Below are 26,177 nucleotides of genomic sequence, written 5' to 3'. Positions count from 1 at the left end.
AGACTCAGTAGAGACATGTCCTGGGCCATCCCCAGGGCCTCCTCCTCCCGGTGGGACATGCCTTGAACACCTCCCAAAGAAAAGGTCCAGGAGGCATCTGGTATAGATGCCCGAGCCACCTTAACTGACTCCTCTCGATGTGGAGGAGCAGCGGCTCTACTCCAGTTGGCCGAGCTCATCACCCTATTTCTAAGGGAGTGCCCAGCAACCTTAAGGGAAAAGCTTATATTAGCCGCTTGTATCCAGGATCTTGTTCTTTCGGGTCAGGACTCAAAGTTTATGGCCATAGGTGAGGATAAGAACGTAGACCGACCGGTAAATCGAGAGCTTGGCTTTTTGGCTCAGCTCTCTCTTCACCACAACGGACCGGCACTGCCCCACTTCTGCAGCAGCAGCACCATCAGTTTGTCGATCTCCCGCTCTATTCTCCCCTCACTAAACAAGACCCCAGGATACTTGAACTCCTCTACTTGAGGCAGGAACTCCCTTCCAACCTGAAGAGGACAAGCCACCCTTTTCCGGTCGAGAACCATGGCCTCGGACTTGGAGGAACTGACCTTCATCCCAGCCGCTTCACACTTAGCTGTGAACCGCTCCAGCGGTCCCCAGGTCTTGGCTAGAGGGGGCCAGCAGGACCATGTCATCTGCAAAAAGAAGAGATGAAATCCTCTGGTCCCCAAACCAGACCCCCTCCGGCCCTTGGCTGTGCCTAGAAATCCTGTCCATAAAAATTATGAACAGGACCGGTGACAAAGGGCATCCCTGCCGGAGTCCAACATGCACCGGGAACAGGTCCGACTTAGTGCCGGCAATGCGGACCAAACTCCTGCTCCGTTAGTACAGAGACCCGATGGCCCCTAATAAAGGGCCCCCGACTCCATACTCCTGGAGCACCCCCCACAGGGCATCACGAGGGACACAGTCGAATGCTTTCTCCAGGTCCACAAAACACATGTGGACCAGTTGGGCAAACTCCCATGAACCCTCGAGTACCCTGTAGAGGGTATAGAGCTGGTCCAGTGTTCCACGGCTGGGACGAAAACCACACTGCTCCTCCTGAAGCCGAGGTTCAACTGTCAGCCGGACTCTCCTCTCAATACCCTGGCATAGACCTTACCAGGGAGGCTGAGGAGTGTGATCCCCCTGTAGTTGGAACACACCCTCCAGTCACTCTTCTTATGAACGAGGTCCACCACCCCGGTGTCGGCTTTCTCGTCTTTCAGCGGATCCAATACCACAAGGTGGTGATCAGCGGACAGCTCAGCCCCTCTATTCACCAGTGTCCAAAACATGTGGCCGAAGGTCTGATGATACGACAACAAAGTCGATCATTGACCTCCTGCCTAAGGTGTCCTAGTGCCAAGTGCACTGATGAACACCTTTATGCTTGAACATGGTGTTCGTTATGGACAATCTGTGACTAGACAGTCCAATAATGAAACACAGCTCTGATTCAGATCAGGGAGGCCATTACACTCGATCGCGCCTCTCCAGGTGTCACTGTCGTTTCCCACATGGGCGTTGAAGTCCTCCAGCAAAATAATGGAGTCCCCGGGAGGGGAACTATGCAACACCCCCGACAGGGATGGCAAGAAGGCCCTGTACTCCGTCAAGAGACCTGTCCCCAACTTGAAGACGCAGAGATGCGACCCTCTCATCCACTGGGGTAAACCCCAACACGAGACGGCTGAGCTGGGGGGCAACAAGCAAACCCACCCCAGCTTGCCGCCTTTCCAGAGTAGAAGAGAGTCCAGCCTCTCTCAAGGAGCTGGGTTCCAGAGCTGAAGCTGTGCACGGTGAGCTCGACTATTCCTAGCCAATACCTCTCGACCTCCCACACAAGCTCAGGCTCCCTAGAACCAGCCTATGCATCCGGAGATAGGGCCGCCGAGGTCTCCACCTTCGTCTATTGTGCAAACGAACCTCTTTGCACCGGTCCTCTCATGGTTCCCCCTGCAGCTGGTGGGCCCACTGGGGGATGGCCCCATGTCTTTCGTTCAGGATTGACTTGACCCGGCCGGGTCCCGCGAGAAGCAACCCGGCCACCAGACACTCTCTGACGAGTACCGACCCCAGGCCTGGCTCCAGAGTGGGAGTAATAACAAAAACATTTAAACTGGAAGTGTGACAAACAAGGCTCTGAGGAGGTAAAAAAATTTAAAAAAATGTATCCCACTGTGAGCCTATGAAAGTACCATAAAGTAGGAATTTAAGGCCTTTAAAAACACTACCAATTAGTGTCAACGGTGCAGAAACAGAAAATGCAATAAAATAAAGGACACACACCAAATGTACTGAAAGTAGCAATTTTGTTCCATTTTCAGATACAACTATGTACATGTAACCAGAAACTACGTTCTCAAAACTGGTACAAACATTTTTTTTTTATCTTGCAATTATCGATTTTTTTTTCCAAACAACTCAGAAATATAGTATAAAATATTAGCTTAAAGGAAGGGAGGGGGCAAAAAAAAAAAAGAGAAGTCTGCGTAAATGTCCAGTAACCTATATGTACACGAGTATTTACATTCTAAAATCTCCTTTAGAACAAGATATTGCAAAGCAATTAACAGTAAACACAGTCAAATTTATGCTCACCACCGCCCTACAAAAACCAGATCAAACCAATATTTATACAATTATGGCTGTAACTCGGTTCAGTGATCGAACATGAGAGCAGTACACGACAAGAGGCTTTTCAAAGTTTCGGGTAGGCAAAACAGGGGAAATGACACCAAAGCAGAATAAATAAATTTGAGCTCAGGACGAGGCGTCCAAAGCAGACACATGATGATAATGACTAAGGAAAAGCATGACGCTACATCCAATCAGAGTTTCTTAATCAAAAAGTATATTTTTTGTTAAAACTTGGGCCACAAACTATAAATTTGCTAAATCAGTTACATGATTATATTAATACAAAACATAATCCAGCTCAGTAAAGGCTTTGCATTTACACAAGGAGAGAAAACTTTTAAATTAAATACAATTCTTAAAATTATTTCATTGCAATTAAAACCAAAACAAAAACAATCATTTGGAATATTTCATTATGTGCTATAGCTGAGTTAAGTGGATATAGTAACCACACTGCTGAATTAGTTGACATTTAAATTAATTAAAATATAAACAAATATGGGTGACAAGGAAATAAAAACCTATGACGGCACGTCGTTTCCTACCGTCAGTCTCAGTTAAACACAGGACATGCTGACATGATTGCTCTGTCACAGGGACCTGGTAGCTGTTAACAGAAATCAATTTGGGAGAAAATATCCTGAAGGAGTAAAGAAAAACTTAATTACATTACCAGCTAAATTTGTTTAAAAACATAATTGAAAACATAAAAACCAAAAAAAAATAAAAAATTATTTCCCTTAAACATTCAGTCTGTGAATCTGAATGGGGGGAAAAAGAATGGATGATTGAATTCAAAATCATTTCACACTGGTTTACATAAAGATATCGTTCTGAAGTCCATGAAGATGATTGATTTCCCTGCTGATCAATTATTTCACCCTTGCCTTGGATGTGGATAGGCAGAGATTAAGATGTAATGATCCATAAAATCTGATTCCAACACTTGAGCTGCACGGCCAGAAATCAGAATCTGACAGCGAATATGACTCCTCCTCGGTGGCTTATTGTTGTCAAACCTTTTGGGATGATGCATGGGGAGATCCACCTTGAGTCCATTTCTAATGACAGCCCACTTATTAGAAAGCTTGCAGAATTATTTAGCAAATAATCTGTGCAATTCACAAACAAGAATGAACCTGGACATTAAATGTGGTGTCTCGTATGAGAAAAAAAATAAAACAATCGACATGTCTATAATCTAACAGGGCTTTGGTTCAGGCTGTGCTCCAGAAAGGGACAGAAACTTTCGTTTTTGTAAGTTTACACACAACTTGTTGGTGTATGCGTCAATGGATGTTCAAATGAGGTCAAGGGAGTGTGACATCAATGGCCCCCTCTGGATGTGAAGGGGACCCAGGGAATCTTGAACCCTTTAAATGTGCAGAAGAGTCTGAGTTTGTTATGGTTCATCGTGTGTTAACAGTGCTCCAGGTAGTCGATGACCCGTGAGATGGACTTCTGTCCCGTGGTTCCCATTGCACACTATGTGGGGAGACAGGGGAAGGAAAACAAAAGCGTGAGAAGCGTTGTGGGGTCTTAAAGGCGCATTAAAAGGAAAAGATTACACTGTATATAGTTTGAGCATCTGTTCAAATGAAAACTGAAACATTTTTCCAGGCATCCGTTCTGTCGGAACGCTGCAAAAAATGCAGATCTGTGACCATAAACTCCTCAATAAATATTAATATTAATATTCTGAATTTATTACTGCTTGAAATTTGCAGCTTGGAGATAAGAACTTTGGAGATGGATCACATTTTGTATAATAATGGCAGCTGTTCTTAAAAGCTACTAGAGGCTGTGGAGGTGGTTTTGCAGCCTCTGGAATCAACTGAGACACCAATGAAATAAGAACACCCGACCGCCTGTTGTACATTTATCTGTGCAGACGAAGCTCAGCCGCTTCTCTTCCTTTTCATGGAAAATGAAACATGAAGACCTTCCTTTTTCAAAAGAGGGACTGAAATTACTTTTAACTGAGGACAACAAAAAAAACACTTCACAACAATGTGCTTTAATGCAGTTGGTGCAAATAAATGTGTTTTTCTATCCCCATTTCAACTAGCCAAGTCAAGGACTGATTTAACAACTGAAGGCATTTAAATAAAAATCTTTGCATTTTTATTATCTTATCGCTTGCAAATGATTTTGTTTTTTTCCTTTTTAGCAAGAAAAGTATTAATTTGGCCATGGACCAGTTTCTGGTTTAGAGGAATATAAATGTTTAATTTTTTATCATATTTTCATACAGTTTTCATTTATTATGAGTTGCCAGAAAAAGTGCCAGACTGAGGTGAGTTTTTCTCTGGGTGTACAGAGTAAAATAATACCATCTTCCCCCTTCCCCACCTGTTTCTGCATGGTGGAAGGTCATTGTGTAGAAAAATAAATCCCTCTTATTAAACAAATGCTGTTTCTAAGTACACTTAGAAAGGCTAGAGGGAGCTTGTCTGCTAAGTACCTGACTAATTAACCAACTAATATGGGCTTGTTAGACTTCTGGCAGTAGAGCAAGGAGGAATAATATTCTGCACAATAAACGTATTTAGTTTAAAAGCCAATATTTCTCATATAATTACCTTAACTTTCTGTGTATCTGTTAAACAAATCTAATTCGTCCCGGCTGTTCCTACACATTTTTAATTTAAGAAAGTCTACAGTTTCCAGGACTCAAATTAAAATTTTTCTTCCTGTAGTTTTTATAACTTCGTGGACATTAGAGAAAAAAATAATGAACCTTTAGCTGCTTGAATAAAAATCAAGTCTAATTATCTGTAGGTTACAAAAACCATGTAACGACAATAAACAGTACAACTTTGGATTTGAAATTTAAACAGATGGAAATTTGCATTTCTGTTAGATATAAAAGCAACCAGATCCTGTTATACATTTGTTTTAAGTTTTTGTGTTAATACTTTAAGACTGCTGTATTTTTACTCAAGGTTATCGTTCTGTGAGTATCTCATACTTGCCCATGTCTGATTTGATGTGTTAGCATCTCATCATTTTGACTCTGATCAGGTTCTTGCGTGTCTCCATAATTTATCTTAGCTTTGTCAGAATTTGGGTCGTCAAAAGAAACGATATTTCAATATATTAACTCTTAAAAGTGGTATCTTGTCTACTGTTTTGCCAAACAGGGAAGTGACACTTAAAATTTTCTAAATAAAGGCTGAATTGCCACCTACTTATTGGTTTTGCCCAAATAAAGGAAGTTAATTATTATCATATTGTAAACATAATTGTGTTGTTCCTATCCAGAAAGGACCATGTGCCTTCAAGAAAATCGGAACCGGTATTAGAAATGGTATCCAGCATTTTTCTTAGACCGTGTTATCTGGGTTGTATGGTTATTCCGATTAGGGTTGCCACGATAACGATATTATCTTCGCAGTGATACTCACCGTGAGGTTCATGAAACTCAGGAACTTCTTCAGCATTTCTGTCATTATAGAGAAATCCCCTTTAGGCAGGTGCTGTCTCACAGTAGTCACATTTATCTGAGGAGGACATGGAGAGCCGTGATCAACAACAAAAATATTTCGTTGAGTGAGAATAGATTCCCAGAATATATTATGTAAATGTGTTAGTCATATCCTCACCTGGCTGCCCTGACAGAGGCAGCCTAGTAACAGAGCTGTGTAGGAGGCAACGATGCTGTCCTCCATGTGTTTGCCTGCATGCTGCAGAGCTGTAGCAAACAAGGGAAAAGGACATTTATTCTCAATTAGTCTTGCCTAAATATCTAATAATGGAAGATGTATTCAATGATATTTGCATAAAAATGAAATTATGAAAGTAACAACTTTTAGAGACTTCTTAATCAAAACGCTGTAATGCGTTTTATTCTTGTAATTTACCCTTCATAATAACTTACTATAATTGGAAAGCAGAGAATATAATTAAGCTGAAGCTACACAGTAATCCCTGCTACCGAATCAAGAACATATGTCTAGACTTTGACTAAAAGCAACAATAATAAGAACAGATGCACATTAATGTCCACCTTTATTTAGGTCCAACTCTTCTTCCTCTTCCTCTTTCTTTTCAGTTTGGCTGTCGTTTGTTTCAGATGCCACCCACTGGATTTCTCCCGACGTTTCCTGCCACTCTCCGCTTTGGTCCAGGGCCGGTTTAGGAGCCTCACTGATGAGGTCATCCGTCTTCGCCTCAGCCAGGATGGCAGCACGCTCTCTCTCAAGGAAGAGCTGGGTATTGGTGGGAAAATAACAGCGGTGAACTCAGAAAAACAAACTGAGAAAAGGTACATGCAGCTAGAGAAGACAGAAGCTGGGTGCTAAATACTGTGAAAAATGGGCGTTGATAAAAACATCTAATTTTAAACCTTGTTCTTATTGATTTATTTCAAAAAGCAGAAAAAATAAAACCTTAGGTCAAACTGTGAGAGTTCAATAAAAATCACAGCTTCTTCTTTAAAGACCACAATCACTGAACAAATATCCATTGACAAACCCAGAAGACCTTAGTTTTCAGGCATAAAAAGTAGACTGTGGCATTAAGGCAAGTTTCAACTTCAGGAACCTTTCCAAGGAACCACAGTACTTTTTTAAAGCAGTTCTTTACCCCTCAGCTTTCCACTACATCTATCGGGTCAAAAACGATTACCAGTGCAGAAATTTACAACAGAAAACAACCCTGGTATGGAGGCCAGTGCCAGTGTAAAGGTCTCTGAAGGCCACATTTTCTGTTACCTTTAAGTAAATCATCCTAAAATCACAGGCTTCTGCTTTCAGCCGTCTATGGAGACAAACAGAGTAAATCCTGACAAACTATGTTTTTAGATGTAGAATGTTACACATTTCCTCAGAGTTGGGAGGGATTTGAAATAAAAAAGTACAGATTAATCAGCCACAAATGCAGCAAAGGTAAAAGTCTGCATCTGTGGAATTCCAGTAATGTTGGGGGATTAAAGTCATTGGGGAGCAACATTGATTTATATTATTTTTCATTTTGAAGCAACAGAATTTATGCAGGCAGTAGCTATTAGAGGTTCGAGCCTGTCAGAGTCAGCGGGCATATTTTACATAAATAGCACAGTTCTGTATTGCAGAGGAAACAAACAACAAACAGACCAGCGGAGATTAAGATTTCTGGGAAAGCAAGTTCTTGGGGATAAAATTTCAGGGATGCATTATGGAAGTACACCCATCTATTTAGCAACTTAAAATGGTTCAACATTGAGTTGTGAAAGTTACATTCAGCACAATGTGGAAAAACATGGCGCTCCAGCTTTGTACAACAATTTTTTATCTACAATTCTTAGAACATCCCTGTTACCTGTAGAGTCTCCCCATGATTTGATATAAACAACCTACAGTGACAGCAGCCGAGCGTATTAATACGTTTTGGCAGTTTCTACCTTCACCAGGGCCGCTAAAGCTCCAGCAGGCTTCGGCGTGTCAGCCTCGTCCCCCTCAGTCTCAGCTGATTGTGCTGCTGTCTCCGCTTGTGTCGGATCAGCAGGCTGCATCAGGCTGTCTTCCAAACACGTGTCATCCACACTGAACTCCATGTCGACCAGACAGTGGCGGTTTCTGGAGCTGTACTCCACAAGGTTAATTAGCAGCCCCAAACCCTGATGCACATAAATAAAGCAGAGAAAACACAGGTTAGAAGGGATTATTTGAGTTTGTGCCGCTTTTATTACGGGGGTGTTTACTTCGGAAGAATCTTACCAACACTCGCACGTCAAAACGCTGCTCCTGTGGGATGTAGCGTGGGACTCGGAGGACACAATTTAGAGCAGTGATTATTAGCTGCTCCTGCTCGCCTGTCTTAGTGCTTCCCCACTCTGCAAACAAATATATTGATCATTATAGACCTCAGCTTAGACCAGTAAACTAGACCCTGCCGAGTAGTTTATTTCGGCAAACCTGCAAGAACACCAATTTGTCCATAGCGATACAATCCAAAATAAAAATACAATGACAAGAACAAACTGAATATAATAAAAGTACGCTCTGAATTATTGCATCTTAACCAGAAGCTAAACTAAAATGATAAAAGTTACACTACCATTATCATGGGTGAGGTTGAGCAGCACCCCTATGACAGCCCTCATGCAGTCCTCCACTGCCTTGCCCACGTTGCTGAAGCTACAGTGTGGCAGCGTTACACCGGACGATGATAAAGAGCTGTTGTTTAAGGCCCTGCTGTACCGCTGGATCATATCTTCACAGTACTGCAAAGCTCTGATGACAGAAACAAAGGCTTTTGTGAGAGATCATATAAAGTGAAATGGCAGAAGTAGGGCAGAAAACAGAAGATGGGTGTTGGAGAGAGGCACACAGACGTAAAGCTAGGAAGATTAGACAACTTAGATTAACCTTTTCTGACGGCTGCGGTTTGTCAAAATGTATCAACTTTTAGACAAGTCTAGATCAACGGCTCAAGTTGTAATCCAACTTTTGCAATTTGTAAACATCTTTAAGTTAGAATCAAATGTAAGAGACAAAACAAAATGTGTAATACAGCCATTAAGACCATTTACACTAAACTTTGTGAGGTTCTTCGTGTCGAGTTTATTTATTGGATGCTCTAAGCAGGGCTGCAGCATGCATCCAGTTTGGTTGCAACCAAACTTTTGTCAAATTTGTTTGCGATTATTTTGTGGGTTTTTTTTTTTTCCAGATACAAAAAACAACATGAGTTCAGTTCCATCGGTCTTCACTCATCTGCCTGTAAATAATGCTACATCAGTTACCATTTAGCTCAATGTTAGAAGTCTTGAAAATGGTCTAGCTCGCCTGTTTATCTTGTAACCAGCTGGTGAGTTTTACTGGACTAATTGCCTTGTCGTCAAACACACCATCAACACACCAAATGAAATGAGGCACAACGTCCCGTGAAGTTTCACAATAAGAGCCTTAAACATGCAACTGAACTTAAAGTGGTATTCTATTAACAGAAATGTATTTATCGGCCCATAAAATGCGCCCTCAAAGAGGGCTAGATTGTGTAGTTTGTGCTGCTGACTGATCAACTTAACATATTTGTCATTTTATTTAATGGAAGCCATGAAATTAGCTGCTAACCACTGTTCTGCATCAGACGGAAACCAGGCAGGTGTATTTGTTTGTTTAATATCCACTGCTTGTTGGACATGTAATGTTTTTACTCCAGCATTTTAATACCTTTACTTATCAATTTTATTTACTGCCTATCTGCAGAGGAAATGACAAAAATTGGACTTAACGATGTGCAAGAAGCTTTGAAAACGCTGCCGTTTTGCACACAACTGAAAAATCTAGAGCCATCAGCACAAATATTTAGTCTGGAGCTCTGTTGAGTAATTATTCAATAATTAGTAAGTATTCAGGTAACTCAAACAACAAACCAGTGCTCACCTGGCAGAAGAGACGATGAGTTGTGAGTCTTTGTAGGCAATCAGATAACCCTGGTTTTCTGGGTTCTGCACAGTCACCTGTTTGCAGAAGATGACAGGATGAGATACATAAAGTGAAAAAGGTTAAAAGGAACCAGGAACATCCAGATTTAACTCGGATATTTTAGGAGCCGCCAACAATTTGTTTTGAACATGTCTTTCATTCAGTGACAAAGTTCAAATCTCAACGTAAAAGTCAACCTATTTTGTCCCTCTGTCTCACTTTTGTAAAAGTTTGAAAAGCTTTAAAAGACGTAACTTACACTTTCAAGCACTCTCAGACATCTCTCAGCTCCCCACAGAGATGCAACAAGGTTCTCCTTGTCCTCCTCTTGGCTCAGGTTCTCTACACACTCTTTCACTGTGGCAATACAACACAGTCACTTGACTGTTCACAATTTTAAATCACCAAGCAAATTGCTGACACACACACACACACAATATCAATAAAGGAGGATTCAACACACACAGACCTTTATCCACAATATGGTCCAGGCCTCCTAATAGCCGCAGTTCTTCTTTGAACCAATCACCCGCCCTCTTGGAGGTCAGGGATAATAACGCCTCCATGGCAAGATGGCCCGTCTGCAGAAGGAGAAAAATGTGTAGTTTTAGATTGATTAATAATGTATTAAATCATCTGTTTCCTCCACATCTAGGTTGTCAATATGAAGCACCTAAAATAGGTTAAAATATTTAGAAATTAACAAACGACAAAACAGAAATGCAAAGAAATTACATTTTCTTGATTTGTTGCAACATCGTTCTTCATCACATTTCTACAGAACTATACAGATCAAGAACTGAAGTAAAACTACGTGTTTTGCAGAATCAGAGGCTGTTAAAGTCATGATTAATACAAGAATAAGATGCAGGTAAAGGTTAGGTGCAAAGATTATGGCTTTCCACTGAAAATATTTAAATGGGTTTTTAAATGGAGAACCTACCGTGATGTTTTCTAAGTCCAGATGCTTGTTGTGCACAGTCTCACAGAGCTTTCTGATCTTCTCCTTGACCTTTTCCACTTCTTTTGCAGTGAGCTGATCCTGGTGGCCTGAGTAGTCCTGGTCTAGCTCCAGCAGCTTGATCATTAGCTCCAGACATGCCCGGTCCAGATCCATGTTGAGACGATCCCTACTCAGGATGTACATCAGGGCAGCCGTGCACAGAGCAAGGTTCTGGAAAATCAAAACATGAGATCCGCTTAAGAACACGGATTTAGTGTTTATGAAAGCTACTTACCAAAGTCCAACTTAATAATCTAAGTTAGAACTTGGAAATAAGTTACACAAGTACAAGAAATACATTTTAATATTGAAAACCTTGGACTTTAATGGAAACAAAAGAAAAATACTTAAATAACTGAAGGCATAAACAATAGGGCAGTTCAACAGTTTACAATATAGACCATCAATACCAGTCTGTTCTGCAACAGGATACAAACACATAATACAACAATATGGTTTCCAGCACTACAAGTAGATCTGCTGCATTAAGACCCTGAAACTTGTGCTTATGATTCAAGCCTACAAGTTACACAAATGTAATAATGCATTTACATTCAACAAATGACTGGAGAGACACCATAATGATTGACTGACCGGATGCTGGGGAGCATCACTGAGTATTTTGAAGACCTGAGCCACTTTTCCTCTGGCCCGTAGGTGCATCCTGAAACTCGGCATGGCGCACCGTGTGGCCAAGCTGATTATACTGGAAGACAGAGAAAATAAGAATGTGAAAAAAAAAAGTATCGTAATATTTGTGATTCTTTGTTAAACCTAATGGGCCAGAATGTGAGACCGCCTACAACCAATGAACTGTCATTGCTTGTGATTTCCATCTGTTTAATGTTGCATTTCTATCGTTTCTCCTGAGTAGGTTCCAGTTTTAAAACTGAGCATCTGCATGCTTTACTGTACCATAAAACTAATTAGGGTCGTCAAAATATTCAATGTTTTGATAGAATTGATACCAAATAAAGGACTTTTTAAAAGATGCTAATTTGTGTCAAAATCGATACAAACAAACCCATTCATATTTTGCTTAAATAGTTGAACTTCTTCCGGCAGCAGCGCCTCAACAACAGAGACGCTCTGCTCGGCCCCTGCCCTCCCTGCAGCCTCACCTGACCGAAACAAAGACCTGCTGCTGGGAGTTTAAACTCTGCTAACATGAGGAGTACATCCAGAAAAATACAGCCTCTTGAGACGACAAGGCAAACAGTACATTCGCATGGATCAGATCCTTGTGAACGCTGTAAAAAATGTGTTGAATGCACCAGATCCATGTTTGTTAGAAACATTTTATTTTAGTTTAGAATGAGCGCTTATTTGTAGTTCAGTAATAAAAATATGTATCGACAGACAAATGGAGGCACAAAGTGGCACACTGAAGATAAGCAATTATAAATAATAAAAATAATTGCACAACATAATCAAAACATAAGAAGTATTCCCAGGCAAGAGTCAGACCTTAAATCAAAGAGCCGTTTGTGAAGAAACATAAAGAGGCATGGATCTCCTCATTTCATCAGTTCAGTAAGCTAACAAATTTACCGCTATGAAGGTATAAAAACCATCTATGTCAGAGCAGACGTAAAGATCTTCTCTGCAGCAGTCACAGAAACAAGCAGCACTTACCTAAGGCATCTTGTGTTAAGTGGCTGACTGCTCTTCAGTCCCGTCTCCAGGTACTCAAAGTCATCGGTGAACTCTTGATTCTCTCCGAACTCCACCACGTCATTGAAGTGCTTCACATGCTGCACCACTGTGTACAGCTGTTGCAAGAGGAATGGGCTTAATGACAGCTAATTGGAAAGCAGCGCGTCTGTCCAGAGACACAATCAGCCCGGGCAAACACATTTGCACAAATATCGATAGAACGCCTCTTGCTGTTAAATCCCTCCGCAGGTTCCATTACCGGCAATCGCTGACTTGGCTGATTTGCCTCATCAATAACGGCTCAGCATGCATTGTTGAGGTCTGATCAGCAGTTCCTTCTGTGTGTTTACCAGTTACACCTAGAGTGTTGAGTGTGCTCAGCATGACATAGAAAGGACTAACCAAAGCAGGGGTTTTCAAAGTGTGACCCGCGTTAGTGACCTCCCTCCACTCTGAGAGCAAATAGACAACTGTGTATCTCTGTCCATGTGGCCAACAGTGTGATCTGAGCCCAGAAGGCCCATCTGTAACAAAAACAAGCTATGGGGGAAGTTTATTATTAGAAACAATCCTCATTTCTGCATTTGCCTCACAGCGGGGCTCAAATAAACAATGAGCTAGATATTCATCAAATGAATGCCATCCTGTTATTGTACAACCTCCATTGAATATAAAAAGGTACGAGGCAGCTTGTTTGTGAAGAAAAAAAAAAAGAAAACAATTAGGGACGCACCAATCAGTCTGCCAGAGATCAGAATCGGCCAATTTCCCCTTGATTGGCTCCGACTAGTGGTCAGGAGGTAAATTGGACCAGGAAAAAAAAAAAACATCTAGATTTTTAATTTTCCAGTTAAATAAATACATCCAAATTTAAAACACCAACTATGTTCTGTCCATAATTCATCAACAGAAGTTATAGATTAAAGCCATATATTGGAACGCAAACGTGTTGGTAATTTCTAATTTCTTCATTTCATATTTTACTCAACAACACTGTTTTTATCAAGGAACATTCAGCTGTTGTTTTGCTATTATTCAATACATTTCTTAGGGAAAAGAAAAAAAAAATAATATATATATATATATCGTAATCTGTCAAAATCAGAATTAAATTGGAAAACTGAGCCATAGGCTACAAAAGAGTGGCACATCAATTGCGATTATATATCAGGAAAGCAATCTCCATGAGCCTTCGACTCACCTCTTTGTCTTCTTTCCTGCATTTAAGTGCTGTGACAATCTCCTGATTGGGTCGTGTGGGGATGGTCTCCGATTTGATGACTTTTGGTGGCGGTGGAGGGGCTTTGAACAAGCCATCATCTTTATGAGAATTATTGTCCTTGTTGCTGCTTGGTAAAATGGCCTACAGAAGGAAACAAGCAGAGAGAAAACAAAATTCTGACCAAAGTAACAAAATCTGTGTAATGGCATGTCTGCAAGGTTTACCACTGCAGAACAGTTTAAACACACATATGTGAATAAGTGCTTTTAACAGATGTCAGATGAGATGGGGCAAAGTTAGCAGCAAATCCTAAAAGGCTGTGCCAGAGTTCTTTGTCTCTGAACAAACATTTTCTTCCATGGGGTAAATTCAGCTCAGTGGGTAAATAAAGAAGTAAAGTTAGGGTCACTTGTCTGACTGAATATGTCAAAAGAGTAACTTGAGAAAATAAAAACAGAACCGCTAACTTAAGAGGCTGCGCTAGACTGGTTGTTGTCCGTCATTTTGACTGAAAGGGTATTTAAAAAAAATGTGATAATAATTAAACATTATTTATTTTTATTCATTTGAATTAATATTCAGTCGGAAAACAAGCTGAACTGAGAATCACATCATGTAGATGAATACATCTCACTTTTTCTCCGCAGTGACAAATAACACCGACTGTGGTCCCAGCAACCACATATAAACAATGAAATTAAATGACTGCACTTAAAATATGAACAGATCACCCGCTGTGACCTGAACGCATAGTCTCACAACCTGGTCTTGATCCGAATAGACCTTAATCATGCAGAGGATTGTGTGTAAATCAAATGACTGTAGTGGGATTGCTGCAGAGGCACGTCATGAGGTTTCCACGTTTGCCTCGGACAGACGACCTAACGTTTTTCCATTACCATTTAAACAAAACGGTCAAAAACGATAAATATTAAGTTAACACAACCTCTGCGCTAACTACTAAATGACTTAAGATTAATATATCTTAATGGTAAAAAACAATTGTACTGCTTTTTGGCAATACTCCTTAAAAGAAGGTTCTAACAAATGTTCCAAATGATCACAGTTACACACACCCACACAATATATAAATACAGCTCACTCTTAAAAAGTCTAGATAATAAAATGTGATTAGAGCACAGACAGAAGCTATTAATGCAAACACCATCTTACCGGAGAGGTCGGAGATCGAGAAAGCTGAGGCGCTGGTATCTCCTCGTATTCAGGATGGTTCCAGTGTCGAGCATTGTACACAGCTTTAGATGGAGACTAAAACCAGGGCAAAATAAAATAACATACGGCAGTTCAGATTAAGGCAAACCATATATTTAATATAATGGCGCAGGCTGTGAAATTAAAGAGAACAATCCCATATTTTTGATGCGGGAACCATGGAATGTATAGTCTGAGTAAAAGGAACAAACTACTTTAAAATAAATAAATAAAATTGTATTTCTCTGTCTTTAATTGATCTAAAAAGCTTTATCTAAGAAAGTGCTGGTGACGTTGCTGCCCAGTCGGCCAGTTTTAGAAGTTACTGGCCCGGAAAGGCTAACTCACACTTAATTTCCAACCATGACATTCAGCTTAATGCATATAATTGTTCAATTTCAGTTAATGAAACAGGGCTCGTGTGGTAGATATGCGAGGACAACTGCAGGCTCGGTGTGGGGCTCAATAATCTCCAAGCAGCACCGAACATTTCCTGTAAATGACATATTCTGTGACTCAAATACATATTACGCAGGCAATGTAAAAAGTTATGCTAATGATGGTGGCAACAATACTTACAAAAATAGGAAGACAGATCACAAATAACCAAAAACCACCAAATATGATTCAAATAAAAAGAGAAATTTGTGTTGCAAAAACACCACTAATCTTGAAAGTAATGCTTACTGCATCTCTATTCTACATATTTGGGCTGTTATTACAGCTGCAAAATCACTGCGAGTGTCAAGAGCAGATCCATTCAGCATAGGTTCTGCAGCGTTCTATTTCTAATTGTGGAATGCTGCTGGCGAATGAGAGCTGCAAGCCGAAGGTGAAGATGTACTCCGAGTGCCCTGACAGGTCCGGACCTTTTATACAGTGTGAATACACTCAAGTGAACCCGGGTCCATGAGAGGAAACGAACTTTGGTCCGTTTAAAGCGGACCCAGCATGGCACGTGTGAGTAGACCCTTAATCTGTTCATGTTAGGTGGAACTACAAGATGGACTTCGACATTGTGCGCTCGGGTCGACAAGGTGGAGTTGAAACCTTATTACTGCTGAATCAAAAACAGCCAAATAAAACAGCTTCGGTTCAGCTTCTTAGCAATAGATTCGCTTAGTTTTTTCTTATCTTTTCTCAAAAACTTGACATATAGGCTACATCACAACACTAATTACATTAAGTAGTGCAACTGAGCGGCACTGCGTTTCTATCCTATCAATTTTGTAAGCATCAACATGAAGCGGCATCTTATTACAGCCCTCACCTGTGGAATACCCTTCCTTACCACCTGATTGCAGTACAGACTAATAATGAGGTTGTTAAAAAGGTAACTAAAGACTCATCTTTGTTGTTTTAAGAGGAGTTTCTTTAATTACTATAATTTATTCCTAATTTAACCTCGTCTTAAGTTAATTATATCAATAGTTTTAATGCATTTTTAGTTTGACATTCATTTTAAATTATTTACTTATTTTGTGTTAATACAGCAATTAGTGAATGTTAAACCAGCTTGAATTAAATGTGGAATGAAGCTTAATTCTATTTTCTATATTAATGTCTATGTTAATGATTTGTTATTCATTATGATTGCTTTTTATATTTGTAATCTTAGTTTTTAACACTCATCACTTGTGTGAATTTTACATCTGCCTGTAGTGTCCCATTAATGCAGGCGTTTAAACCAACACTACCTCTGTTAACACATTTGTGTACATTTGGACACAATATTGGCCATCCCTAAAAGTAAAGATTATAAAATTAAAGCAGAAAAGATACTTTTGAATTAAATCAAAACACATTCTAGAAGGTTACCTTTTTGGGCCCACTGAAAATCTTTTTGAGTCCAGTGGCAGAGTCCTTAGATTTGTCACCTTGCTTCCCTGGTCGCCCTTTTTGCCCCTCAGTGACACCAGGACTGGAATCATCACAGAAGTCAAAAGTATCTGTTGGAGAAGTTAAGAGTGGTTTTAAAGTATCCTTAGCACAAAGAGTAAGTAAACAGGTATATACACTGCTCAAACAAAACTAAAAGGAACATTTTTATGTACGATAGTATAATATGAAATGAAATTAACAACGGGTCGACTAAAGAGGCAACAATGAGATGACCCCAAACATAGGAAAAGTGTCCCTACTGGTAGCATGAGACGATACCTGGACCCTTCAGAGGGTGTACAGCAGTCTAACTCCACCAGGATGGCATATCAATACACACCATTGGCCGAAGGTTTGCTGTAGGGCTGCAACTAATGAACTTTCGATTAATCAAAAGTGCTTAATAGATCTTTTAGAGAATTTTCAACCTGGTGAAGCTAAAGCTATGTCACCTGAGGAGTTCTGGATGGAGCATAATTACATACAAAAGGTTTTTCATCTTAAATGCAAAATGTATATATTTTTTGTAAAACTTTGACCTAATTACTGCTCTGAGTGGGTTGTTCCTTCAGCAAATCGCATGTTTTAGAGTCTGTATACTCCAGTTAACGATTATTCGGTTACTAAAATAGCTGACGTTTATTTCAATTATTGATGAATTACGATTTATCCGATTAATTGTTTCAGCCCTAGTTTACTGTCTCTCCCAGCACCGTCTCAAGAGCATGGAGATTCCTGACGACAGGAAGTTACTCTAGGAGAGCTGGACGGGGAAAACCCATCAGCAGGACCGGTATCTGCACCTCTGTAAAACGAGGAACAGGATGAGTACTGCCAGAGCCCTACAAAGTGACCTTCAGCTGGCGGGAACATCTTTGACCAAACCATTAGAAACAGACTTCCTAAGGGTGGCCTGAGGGCCCGATGTACTCTAGTAGGTCCTGTGCTTGCTACCCGGCACCGTGGAGCTCGACTTGCATATGCAGAAGATAACCAGAATCGGCAGGTTCATTACTGCTGCTCTGTTCTTGTCACAGATGGTTCACTCTGAGCTCATGTCACAGATGTGAAAGTGTGTGGAGAAGCTGTGATGAACGTTATGCTGCAACACTTTTCAGCATGATCCGTTTGGTGGTGGGTCAGTGTTGGTCGGGGAGGCATATACATGGAGGGAAACACAGACCTGTGGAGGATAAACGATGACACCCTGACTGCCATTAGGTATCGGGATGAAATCCTTAGACCCATTGTTACACCCTTTGCAGTTGCAGTGGGTCCTGGGTTCCTCCTGATGCATGATAATGCTCGGCCCCATGTGGCAAGTGTATGCAGACAGCTGGAGGATGAAGGAATTGATACCAGTGACTGGCCTCCATGCTCCCCTGACCTACGTTTAATAGAACATCTGTGAGACATCATGTTTCGGTCCGTCCGACACCACCAAGTCGCACCTCAGACTGTCCAGGACCTCAGTGATGCCCTGGTCAAGAACCACGGAGGAGAAATACCATCCGTCATCTCATAAGGAGCATGCCACAACGTTGTCAGGCATGCATACAAACACATGGTGGCCCTTTTCAGCTACTGAGTACCTGGGCTGCTACTAACGATTGTTTTGCAATTTGATTAACCTGTCGACTATTTTTTCAATTTTAATTAATAATCAGATCGCAAAAGGTGCTTAATAGATTTTTTTTACATTATTTGTACAATTTTAGCCTCAGTACTGCTCCCAGTGGGTTGTTCCTTCAGCAAGTGACGTGTTTAAGAGTCTGTATACTCCAGTTGCCCAAGTCAGGTCCCAAAACCCAGCTTGGGAAAGCAGTGACCCAAGTCATTACTTGTTATATTGTCACCAGAGGAGTTTATGCCTAGGTTACATCACCTCTGCTCACCTGTATTGCTGCTGGCTTGACTGTCCTGAGAGTCACTGGTATGGGGACTGTCAACGCTGGAGCTCAGAGCAGCTAAGGCTGCGGCCGCCCTTTTGGCCTTTTTCTCTTTGGCCTGAGAGTTCTCATCATCGCTGTCACTCTCACTAAGGTCATCAAAGCCAAAATACTTGATCTTGTAGCTACTTTTGCCTGCCATAGCCCCCTCTGAACTCGCATCTTCCCCTTCGCCGTCTTTGTCCTCAAACCCAAAGAACTCCAGCTTCGTCTCCGCCTTAGTCTTCTTCGTCTTTGTCTGAGCAGGCCTAAACCTAAAACAAAACAAAAAAACTCAATGTTCAAATGTTCTTCAAAAAGCTGACCTGCATAATTAAAAGTATTATGGGTTTTGTTTGAGTATAGTTTATCACACCATGCAATTTAATCTGGATCAATGCATTACACATTTGTGTTTTCTTTAGCCATGACCCACATACAAGCTACAGTACGTTATTTACAGCGAAAATAGTTCAATAAACTAACATTTCAAAGAAGAAGAAAAGCACAATACAACATGTATATTTAATTTTTTATGAAAAAAAAAAAAAAAAAACGTTTGCTGGAGGGCTTGTTGGTTCAGGGTAAATGCAGTGAACAGACCAACGATACCAGACATAACTTCAAACACTGACCATGGCTTTCACAAACCTATTGAAGTGACAGAAGAAACAAACAGAGGTGGAAAGCTACAGGGGGCACCTTGATACAACTGGGTTTCATACAAGTAAGAACTGATCATATTCCTGGTTAATGAATACACTAAGTTACAGCAAACACATCACAAAGTTGAAAATACTAAGGTGTGACATTTTATTTATTTTAATTCAAATTAAAGAAATGTTATGCACACAGTAGCTACTTTTAAAGATAGAGGTGGTATTTAATAGAATATACCAATGTGCAAATATTTCAAAAGACCGCTTTAAACCCGTGACAAGATCAAAACAGTACATTTTTGGTAATAAGGTTATGTCAGAATCTTTTACAGTGCACTTTAAAGAAAATAAATCATTATTCAAGTAAAATAGCTTTAAATAATGGGATTATCACATGAGATCCCTCACTCTAAATACTTTTCAGTAGAATACAACTTTTAAAAGACAGAAAAACCCTACCGAGTAGGTTTAGGCGGTTGCGTGTCCGTCTTCTTCTTCATCTGACCCGCTTCTCCCAGGTCAGCAGGGGTAGGCTGTGCCACGAGTTCATCTATGCTTCGCTCCATTGAGTCCTGGATAGTGACATTGCAGACTGACAGACAGGAAGGGTGTAGAACCGTGTAGTCCCTCACCCTCCCACCACCCCTGCCTGCGGGCCTGGTTGCTGTTTTAGCACTGGCAGCAGTACTACTTGCACTAGCAGAAAGGACACTGTTGGATTTATCTTGGGCAGGGTCAATGGGCTTGTCACTGTTGCTCTCGCCAGTTTCAGTTAGTGTTTTATTAGACTGGTAGGGTCGTTGGTATTTCTTGCAGTTTGAGGCCCTTAAGGTAAATGGCGAAGGGGGAATGTTGTCCACTGGTTCTGGCGGGGGCTCTGTGGAAAGCTCCTGGTCCGCACTCTTCATTTCCTCCGACAGGGATCCATCATAAGAGCATGCAGGTTGAATGTTTTGCATTCCTCCAGGTACATTTGCTGACAGGGTGTGTTCTAAATTAGAGGAGGAGGAAACGGGCGTCTGGAATAATGACAAGTTTTCATTATCAAAGAGGACTGTCTCTGAGACATAGGTCACATATACAGGTTTTTGGTTGCCGGCCAATGCACTTTTGTACCACGGCTGGTTGTTTTTAAAATCATTCGCTGATGTCTGTTTATCTGTGAACAGAGAAAAAATTATATTGATTGTCATACAAAAGGCTAGAACGTATTTTTGAGAAGACCTAGCTGATTAAAACATTTAAAAAATAAATAAATTACAAGTATACTGTCAACAACAATCACGGTTTCACTTTATCCCCAAACGAGCTGTTACAAGCAGCTACTTACTTGTAAATGTTGCTGTTATACTTGCAGAGCCCTGTGCAGGTGTCACAACAGTGGCAGTCACTCTGCCCTGCGCTGTAACCGGTTTCGGTACATCCTCCTCTGGCATTTTCAACTCAGAAACATTATCAGAGGTTACAGCTTTGGACTCTTCATCACTGTCGAACCCAAATGGGTCTTCACTGTCACTGTCCTCAAGCCTGGGCCTCTTGGAAACCTCAGGTCCACCAGGTTTTAAGGAAGGCTTTTTGCTTCCCAGCTGTGCCTTGTAGGTGGTCTCCCCCCATTTGGTGGTCAGGGTGGGCTTTTTATTAGAGAACACTTCCTCAAACTTTGAATTTGCCTCCCCTCCCTTGCGATTGTATGTTTTACCGAATCTGGATGTCATTTTGTTGCTGTATGTTACATATTCTCTGTAAACACAGAAAGAAGGTATAGTTTTAAATTCCACACTAGTATCACCAAACGTGTTTGGTCATTAAAGCAGAACAACTTAACAAATGTCTGATGGTTCCAGCTGCTGTACATTTAACCTATTCACCACTTTATACCTTAGTAGTTAAAGTTGTTCGTACCCAAATAGTTTGGGTTTGAATTGTAGGAGTCTATACATCAGTTTGTACCCTCAATGGTGACGTTTGGGACTGCTTTAACAATCAACAATTTAAGATTATCTTCTATACTCAAAGTTATTTTGGTTTGATCAGGGGTCCCAATCTGAAATATCTGATATGGCATACGAGTCAACAGGCCCAAATGGGAATCAAAAGCAAAAAATGGAAATAACGTGCAACAGAAAGATTTCATAAAATAAACACTTTAATTTACGTGAATTTTTAGGATTCATCCTCCATAATGCATAGACATAATTAACTAACAAGGAAAAAGGAGGTGCAATGGTTTAAGTAGACAGGTATGATTTTTTTTACAGGGACAAAATGGCATGAGTAGGTATGAAATGGGGATACAAACTGGGGAAGAGGAGTATTGGTTTGGAGTCGACAGTAATATTAAGGTGAAAGTCCCCGTGCAAAACAGGAACTTCAGCTAATGTAGAATTGACTTATATTTACGAGTTATATTACACTGGATTCTGCAAATTAATTATATTAAAATATGAAATTACATTGAGCTTTGTTAGCATATTAAAATGTCCCAAGCAATACAGCGAGTGACTCGATATATTTTAAGAAATCGCAAGTACCATATAGTCGATGACTAGAGACATTATGTAAGTTAATTTGGCAAAGTTGACCCAAGTGATAGTTGATAGCACACCAAGTTAGCATTGTTAGCTCAAGCTTTTAAAACAAATCGGTCAATTCTTCGCCACACAAACAGAGGGAATGTTATAAAATGCCATAAAACTAAGGAGTTACTTAAATTATCTACCAGACATACCGCAGGAGCAGATAACTTATCTACGTCTGTTAGGTCCAGACTGACCCGCATGTAAAGTTAACTACTGTGAAGTTAGCCATTAGCCGTTAGCTTAAACATTGCTAACTAGGCTAACGCAAGTCTCTTGTTTACATTTCTATCCTGGCAACATTGGAAGAAGAAAACAATGCTTTTCAAAAACGACAAAGTACAGAAATATGTCCATTTGAATGTATATAATATAATATTTATGAAGTCACGGTGAGTATAAATGAGAACTGGAACATACTATACCTTTCAACTCAAGCTAACCGTCTGCTTGTCTCCTAACCAGCCGGTTAGGCCTGATCAGCTACTCACGCACAAATCAAGCGGGTAAAGTCCGTCCACTGCTGCAGAAAAAAACACTAGAAACACATCTCTGACCTAAATGTTCCTCTATAGCATTGCGGGATACAAACGAAGATCTGATCAAATGCAAACGAAGCTACACCATTTCAAAGATGAAGAATAATCCCGAGTTTTTCCATGTTGAAGTACTACTGACGGCCATTAAAATATCCCTCCGTGACGCTTGGCACTGTATTGCGCTGCTCCGTTAAAACGGAAACGACCTATCAGCAACAAGAGCGCTTGTCAGCACTGTGAAGCCGTGTCAGGGTCACCGATTGGTTCAAAAAAGTCAAAATAAACCATAGGGGGCGCTACAAGATCGCATTTGTTTACTCAATTGACAATAAACCAAATAAAAAAAAACCTAGAGGGTTTCATGAGATTATAGAATAGAATAGAATAGAATAGAATAGAATAGAATAGAATAGAATAGATAAAGTTGCAAACAGTGAAAATAATAAGAAATGCACAGGACAAAGGTTTGGAAGGAAAAGATTAGAACTGCATTATTTACTATAGTATAAAGTATTTGGGGTTTTGTGACCTACAGCTACTGTTACAGGGCCAGTAACCAAACCTAGACCCAAAGAGCAGAGGCTGAAAAAGACCGAAATTTAAAACGGGTTACAGATGTTATAATAAAAACTAACATATAGAAAAAGACTAAAAGTATTAAAAAAAAAAGTATTAAAATGATAGTTAGAAAAGCCCAGGCCTGATAAGCAAATTAACACCAATGAAATTAACAACAAATGTTACCCCTTTTTAAAAGAAAAAGAGAATCAATAAAAAGCATAACTGAAATTAGAACATTGCTGTTATAATTTACCCCGTTAAAACAAGTTATCTGAGGAAATATTCTATACAGAAAGGATTTGTTGAAAAAAAATTCAGCATCTTTTAAATCATAGAAAACAAAACTCTTACTGTAGACTTTTAAGAGCTATCAGGTAAGAGAATAGAAAAGTATGTTATTTGTTTTACAGAAACTGAGAATGCAGCACTTCAAATCCCACAGATTATACTTTAAAATAACAATAGAAAAATAACTACAAATGATCAAATCACAGAGAGTGTGTAATGTTCAGTTTGGGTATTTTAATCTCTGTACGTTATACATCATAGACTATAAAGATGACACTAACTGTGGTTTTCCATTTGTTCTCTATTAAGCCAAAGGTTAGCGCTGTAAACTTGCTAAACTCACTGTTCAGACCCCTCCAAACTGCTCTGACCACAGAGTACAGCTTGCAGTACAAAATAAGATACAAAATTCTCCATGAGAGAGTTTGTTTTTTGTTTTGTTTTTTACATCCAACAGTTTGTTTTGCACATTAAAGTGGCAACATACATTCACCAGCTACCCGTTTAATTACTTGTTAGCACAAATAGCATGTCAGCCAATTACAAGGTAGCAATTGAATGCATTTGGGCTTCTAGGTGCGTCAAGACGACTTGGTGAATATCAAACCAAGCATCAGAAGAAAGGGGATTTAAGTGTCTTTGAACACGAGATAGTTGTTGGTGCCAGATGACCTAGTCAAAGTATGTCAAAAACTGTTGCTCTACTGGGCTTTGTACACACATTTATCTTTCCGGTTTACAGAAAAGGGCCAGAAAAAGAGAAAATATCCAATGAGGGGCAGCTGTGTTGATAAAAATGCCCTGTTCATGTCAGATTATAGAAAGGCAAAAATAGGTTAAAATAACCACTCATTACAGCATCTTGAGCCCCTAGGTAACAACTGAGCATTCAACTTAGCCTTCTGAGTGTTGCTGCTGACCATGTTTATCTTTTTATGACCACAGTATACCAGTCTTATGAAGGCTACTTCCAGCAAATTAATGCATCATCTCAAACTGATTTGTTGAGCATAACGATAAGTTCACTGTACTCCATTGACCTCCACAGCCAACAGATCTCAATCTAGCAGAGCGTCTTTGGGCTGTGTTGGAATGCGAGATTTGTATTATGGATAAGCATTGTCAGGTGCTTATCCATCAGCATTAATTGCATGACGCTATCATGTCAATATGGACCAAAATGTCTGAGGATGATTTCTCAATGAATCTTTGCCATAAATAATTAAAGTATTTCTGAAGACAAAAAGGGGGTCTAGCCAGGGACAAGGAAGGTGTACCTAATAATTTGGTCAGTGAGGGTATACTAGCACTTGGCCTAATTTTACATATAGGAAATGGACCACAGTTACTTTTTAAGTAAAGGTTGCCGCAGTCACGTTTCAATGATAACATGCACTCATACAGTGGGAAAAACAAGTGTTTGATACGTTGCCGATTTTGCAGGTTTTCCCACTTGCAAAGCACACAGAAGTCTTCAATTTTTATCATTGGTACTCTTCAACTCTGAGTGACCGAATCTAAAACAAAAATCTACAAAATAACAGTTTGTTATTTTTAGGTAATTAATTAGCATTCTATTGCATGACACGACTTTTGGTCGTTGTCAGACCCAGCCATGACCCATCTTCAATGCCCTTACTGAGGGAAGGAGATTGTTGGCTAAGATCTCCCGATACATGGCCCTTTCTATCCTCCCTTCAATATAAGGCAGTCATCCTGTCCCCTTTGCAGAAAAGCATCCCCTAGGTATGATGTTTCAGGATTTTAATCCATGGCGGCGTAGTGCGTTACTAATGGTCTTCTTTGAGACTGTGGTCCCAGCTCTCTTCACGTCATTGACTATGTCCTGTCGTGTAGTTCTGGGCTGATTCCTCACCTTCCTCATGATCATTAATGCCCCACAAGGTGAGATCTTGCATGGAGCCCTAGACTGAGGGAGATTGGCCGTCTTCTTGAACTTCTTCCATTTTTTTATAATTGCGCCAACAGTTGTTGCCTTCTCTCCAAGCTGCTTGGCTATATTCCTGTATCCCATCCCGGCCTTGTGCAGCTTTACTATTTTATCCCTGATGTCCTCACACAGCTCTCTGGTCTTGGCCATTGTGGAGAGGTTGGAGTTTGTTTGATTGAGTGTGTGGACAGGTGTCTTTTATACAGATAACGAGTTCAAACAGGTGCAGTTAATACATGTAATAAGTGGAGAACAGAAGGGCTTCTTAAAGAAGAACTAACAGGCCTGTGAGAGCCGGGATTCTTACTGGTTCTTAGGTGATCAAATACTTGTGTCATGTAATAAAATGCAAATTACTTAAAAATCACACAATGGGATTTTCTGTATTTTTGTTTTAGATTCCGTCACTCATAGTTCAAGAGTCCCTATGCTAAAAATGAAAGACTTCTACATGCTTTGTAAGAGGGAAAACATGCAAAATCAGCAGTGTATCAAATACTTGTTCTCCTCACTGTATGGAGTTAGACACACACGTTTCAGGCATTTGTATGATTTTGAACCCATAAAGAAACTGTCAGTCCACATCGGGACCCAGAGGAGGTGAGGTAATACAGCCGTGCCCAGTATGACTGTTATGAACTCAGGTTTTGGC

At 40.3% G+C, this 26,177-nt stretch overlaps 1 protein-coding gene across 1 annotated transcript; it reads right to left on the bottom strand.

The window, feature by feature from the left end:
- Window positions 1-2,292: 2,292 nt before the first annotated feature.
- On the bottom strand, window positions 2,293-22,912 carry wapla (WAPL cohesin release factor a). The gene is made up of 19 exons (XM_047351854.1): window positions 22,612-22,912; window positions 20,941-21,350; window positions 20,070-20,769; window positions 18,919-19,226; window positions 16,961-17,091; window positions 15,104-15,199; window positions 13,910-14,071; window positions 12,688-12,824; window positions 11,647-11,758; window positions 10,993-11,223; window positions 10,519-10,630; window positions 10,309-10,406; window positions 10,008-10,084; window positions 8,677-8,852; window positions 8,337-8,452; window positions 8,021-8,236; window positions 6,647-6,848; window positions 6,243-6,331; window positions 2,293-6,140 (listed from the first exon to the last, which is right to left on the bottom strand). Exons 2-19 carry the CDS (start codon window positions 21,323-21,325, stop codon window positions 6,000-6,002), a joined length of 3,489 nt encoding a protein of 1,162 aa, XP_047207810.1. The 5' UTR covers window positions 21,326-21,350; window positions 22,612-22,912; the 3' UTR covers window positions 2,293-5,999.
- Window positions 22,913-26,177: the final 3,265 nt, after the last annotated feature.

The sequence above is a fragment of the Girardinichthys multiradiatus genome, chromosome 22, assembly GCF_021462225.1.
Source record: "Girardinichthys multiradiatus isolate DD_20200921_A chromosome 22, DD_fGirMul_XY1, whole genome shotgun sequence".
NCBI lineage: Eukaryota > Metazoa > Chordata > Actinopteri > Cyprinodontiformes > Goodeidae > Girardinichthys > Girardinichthys multiradiatus.
The sequence above is the reverse complement of the archived record's forward strand: the minus strand, read 5'-3'. Positions and strand labels throughout refer to the sequence as shown.

Bases quoted from the DNA above. Each gene is read 5' to 3' on its own strand.
- wapla (XM_047351854.1), bottom strand. From the start codon at position 21,325: ATGACATCCAGATTCGGTAAAACATACAATCGCAAGGGAGGGGAGGCA. The intron at 12,825-13,909 runs GTGAGTCGAAGG...CTCTTGCAACAG, and splicing joins GCAGGAAAGAAGACAAAGAG to CTGTACACAGTGGTGCAGCA. The intron at 8,237-8,336 runs GTAAGATTCTTC...TATGTGCATCAG, and splicing joins GTTTTGACGTGCGAGTGTTG to GGTTTGGGGCTGCTAATTAA.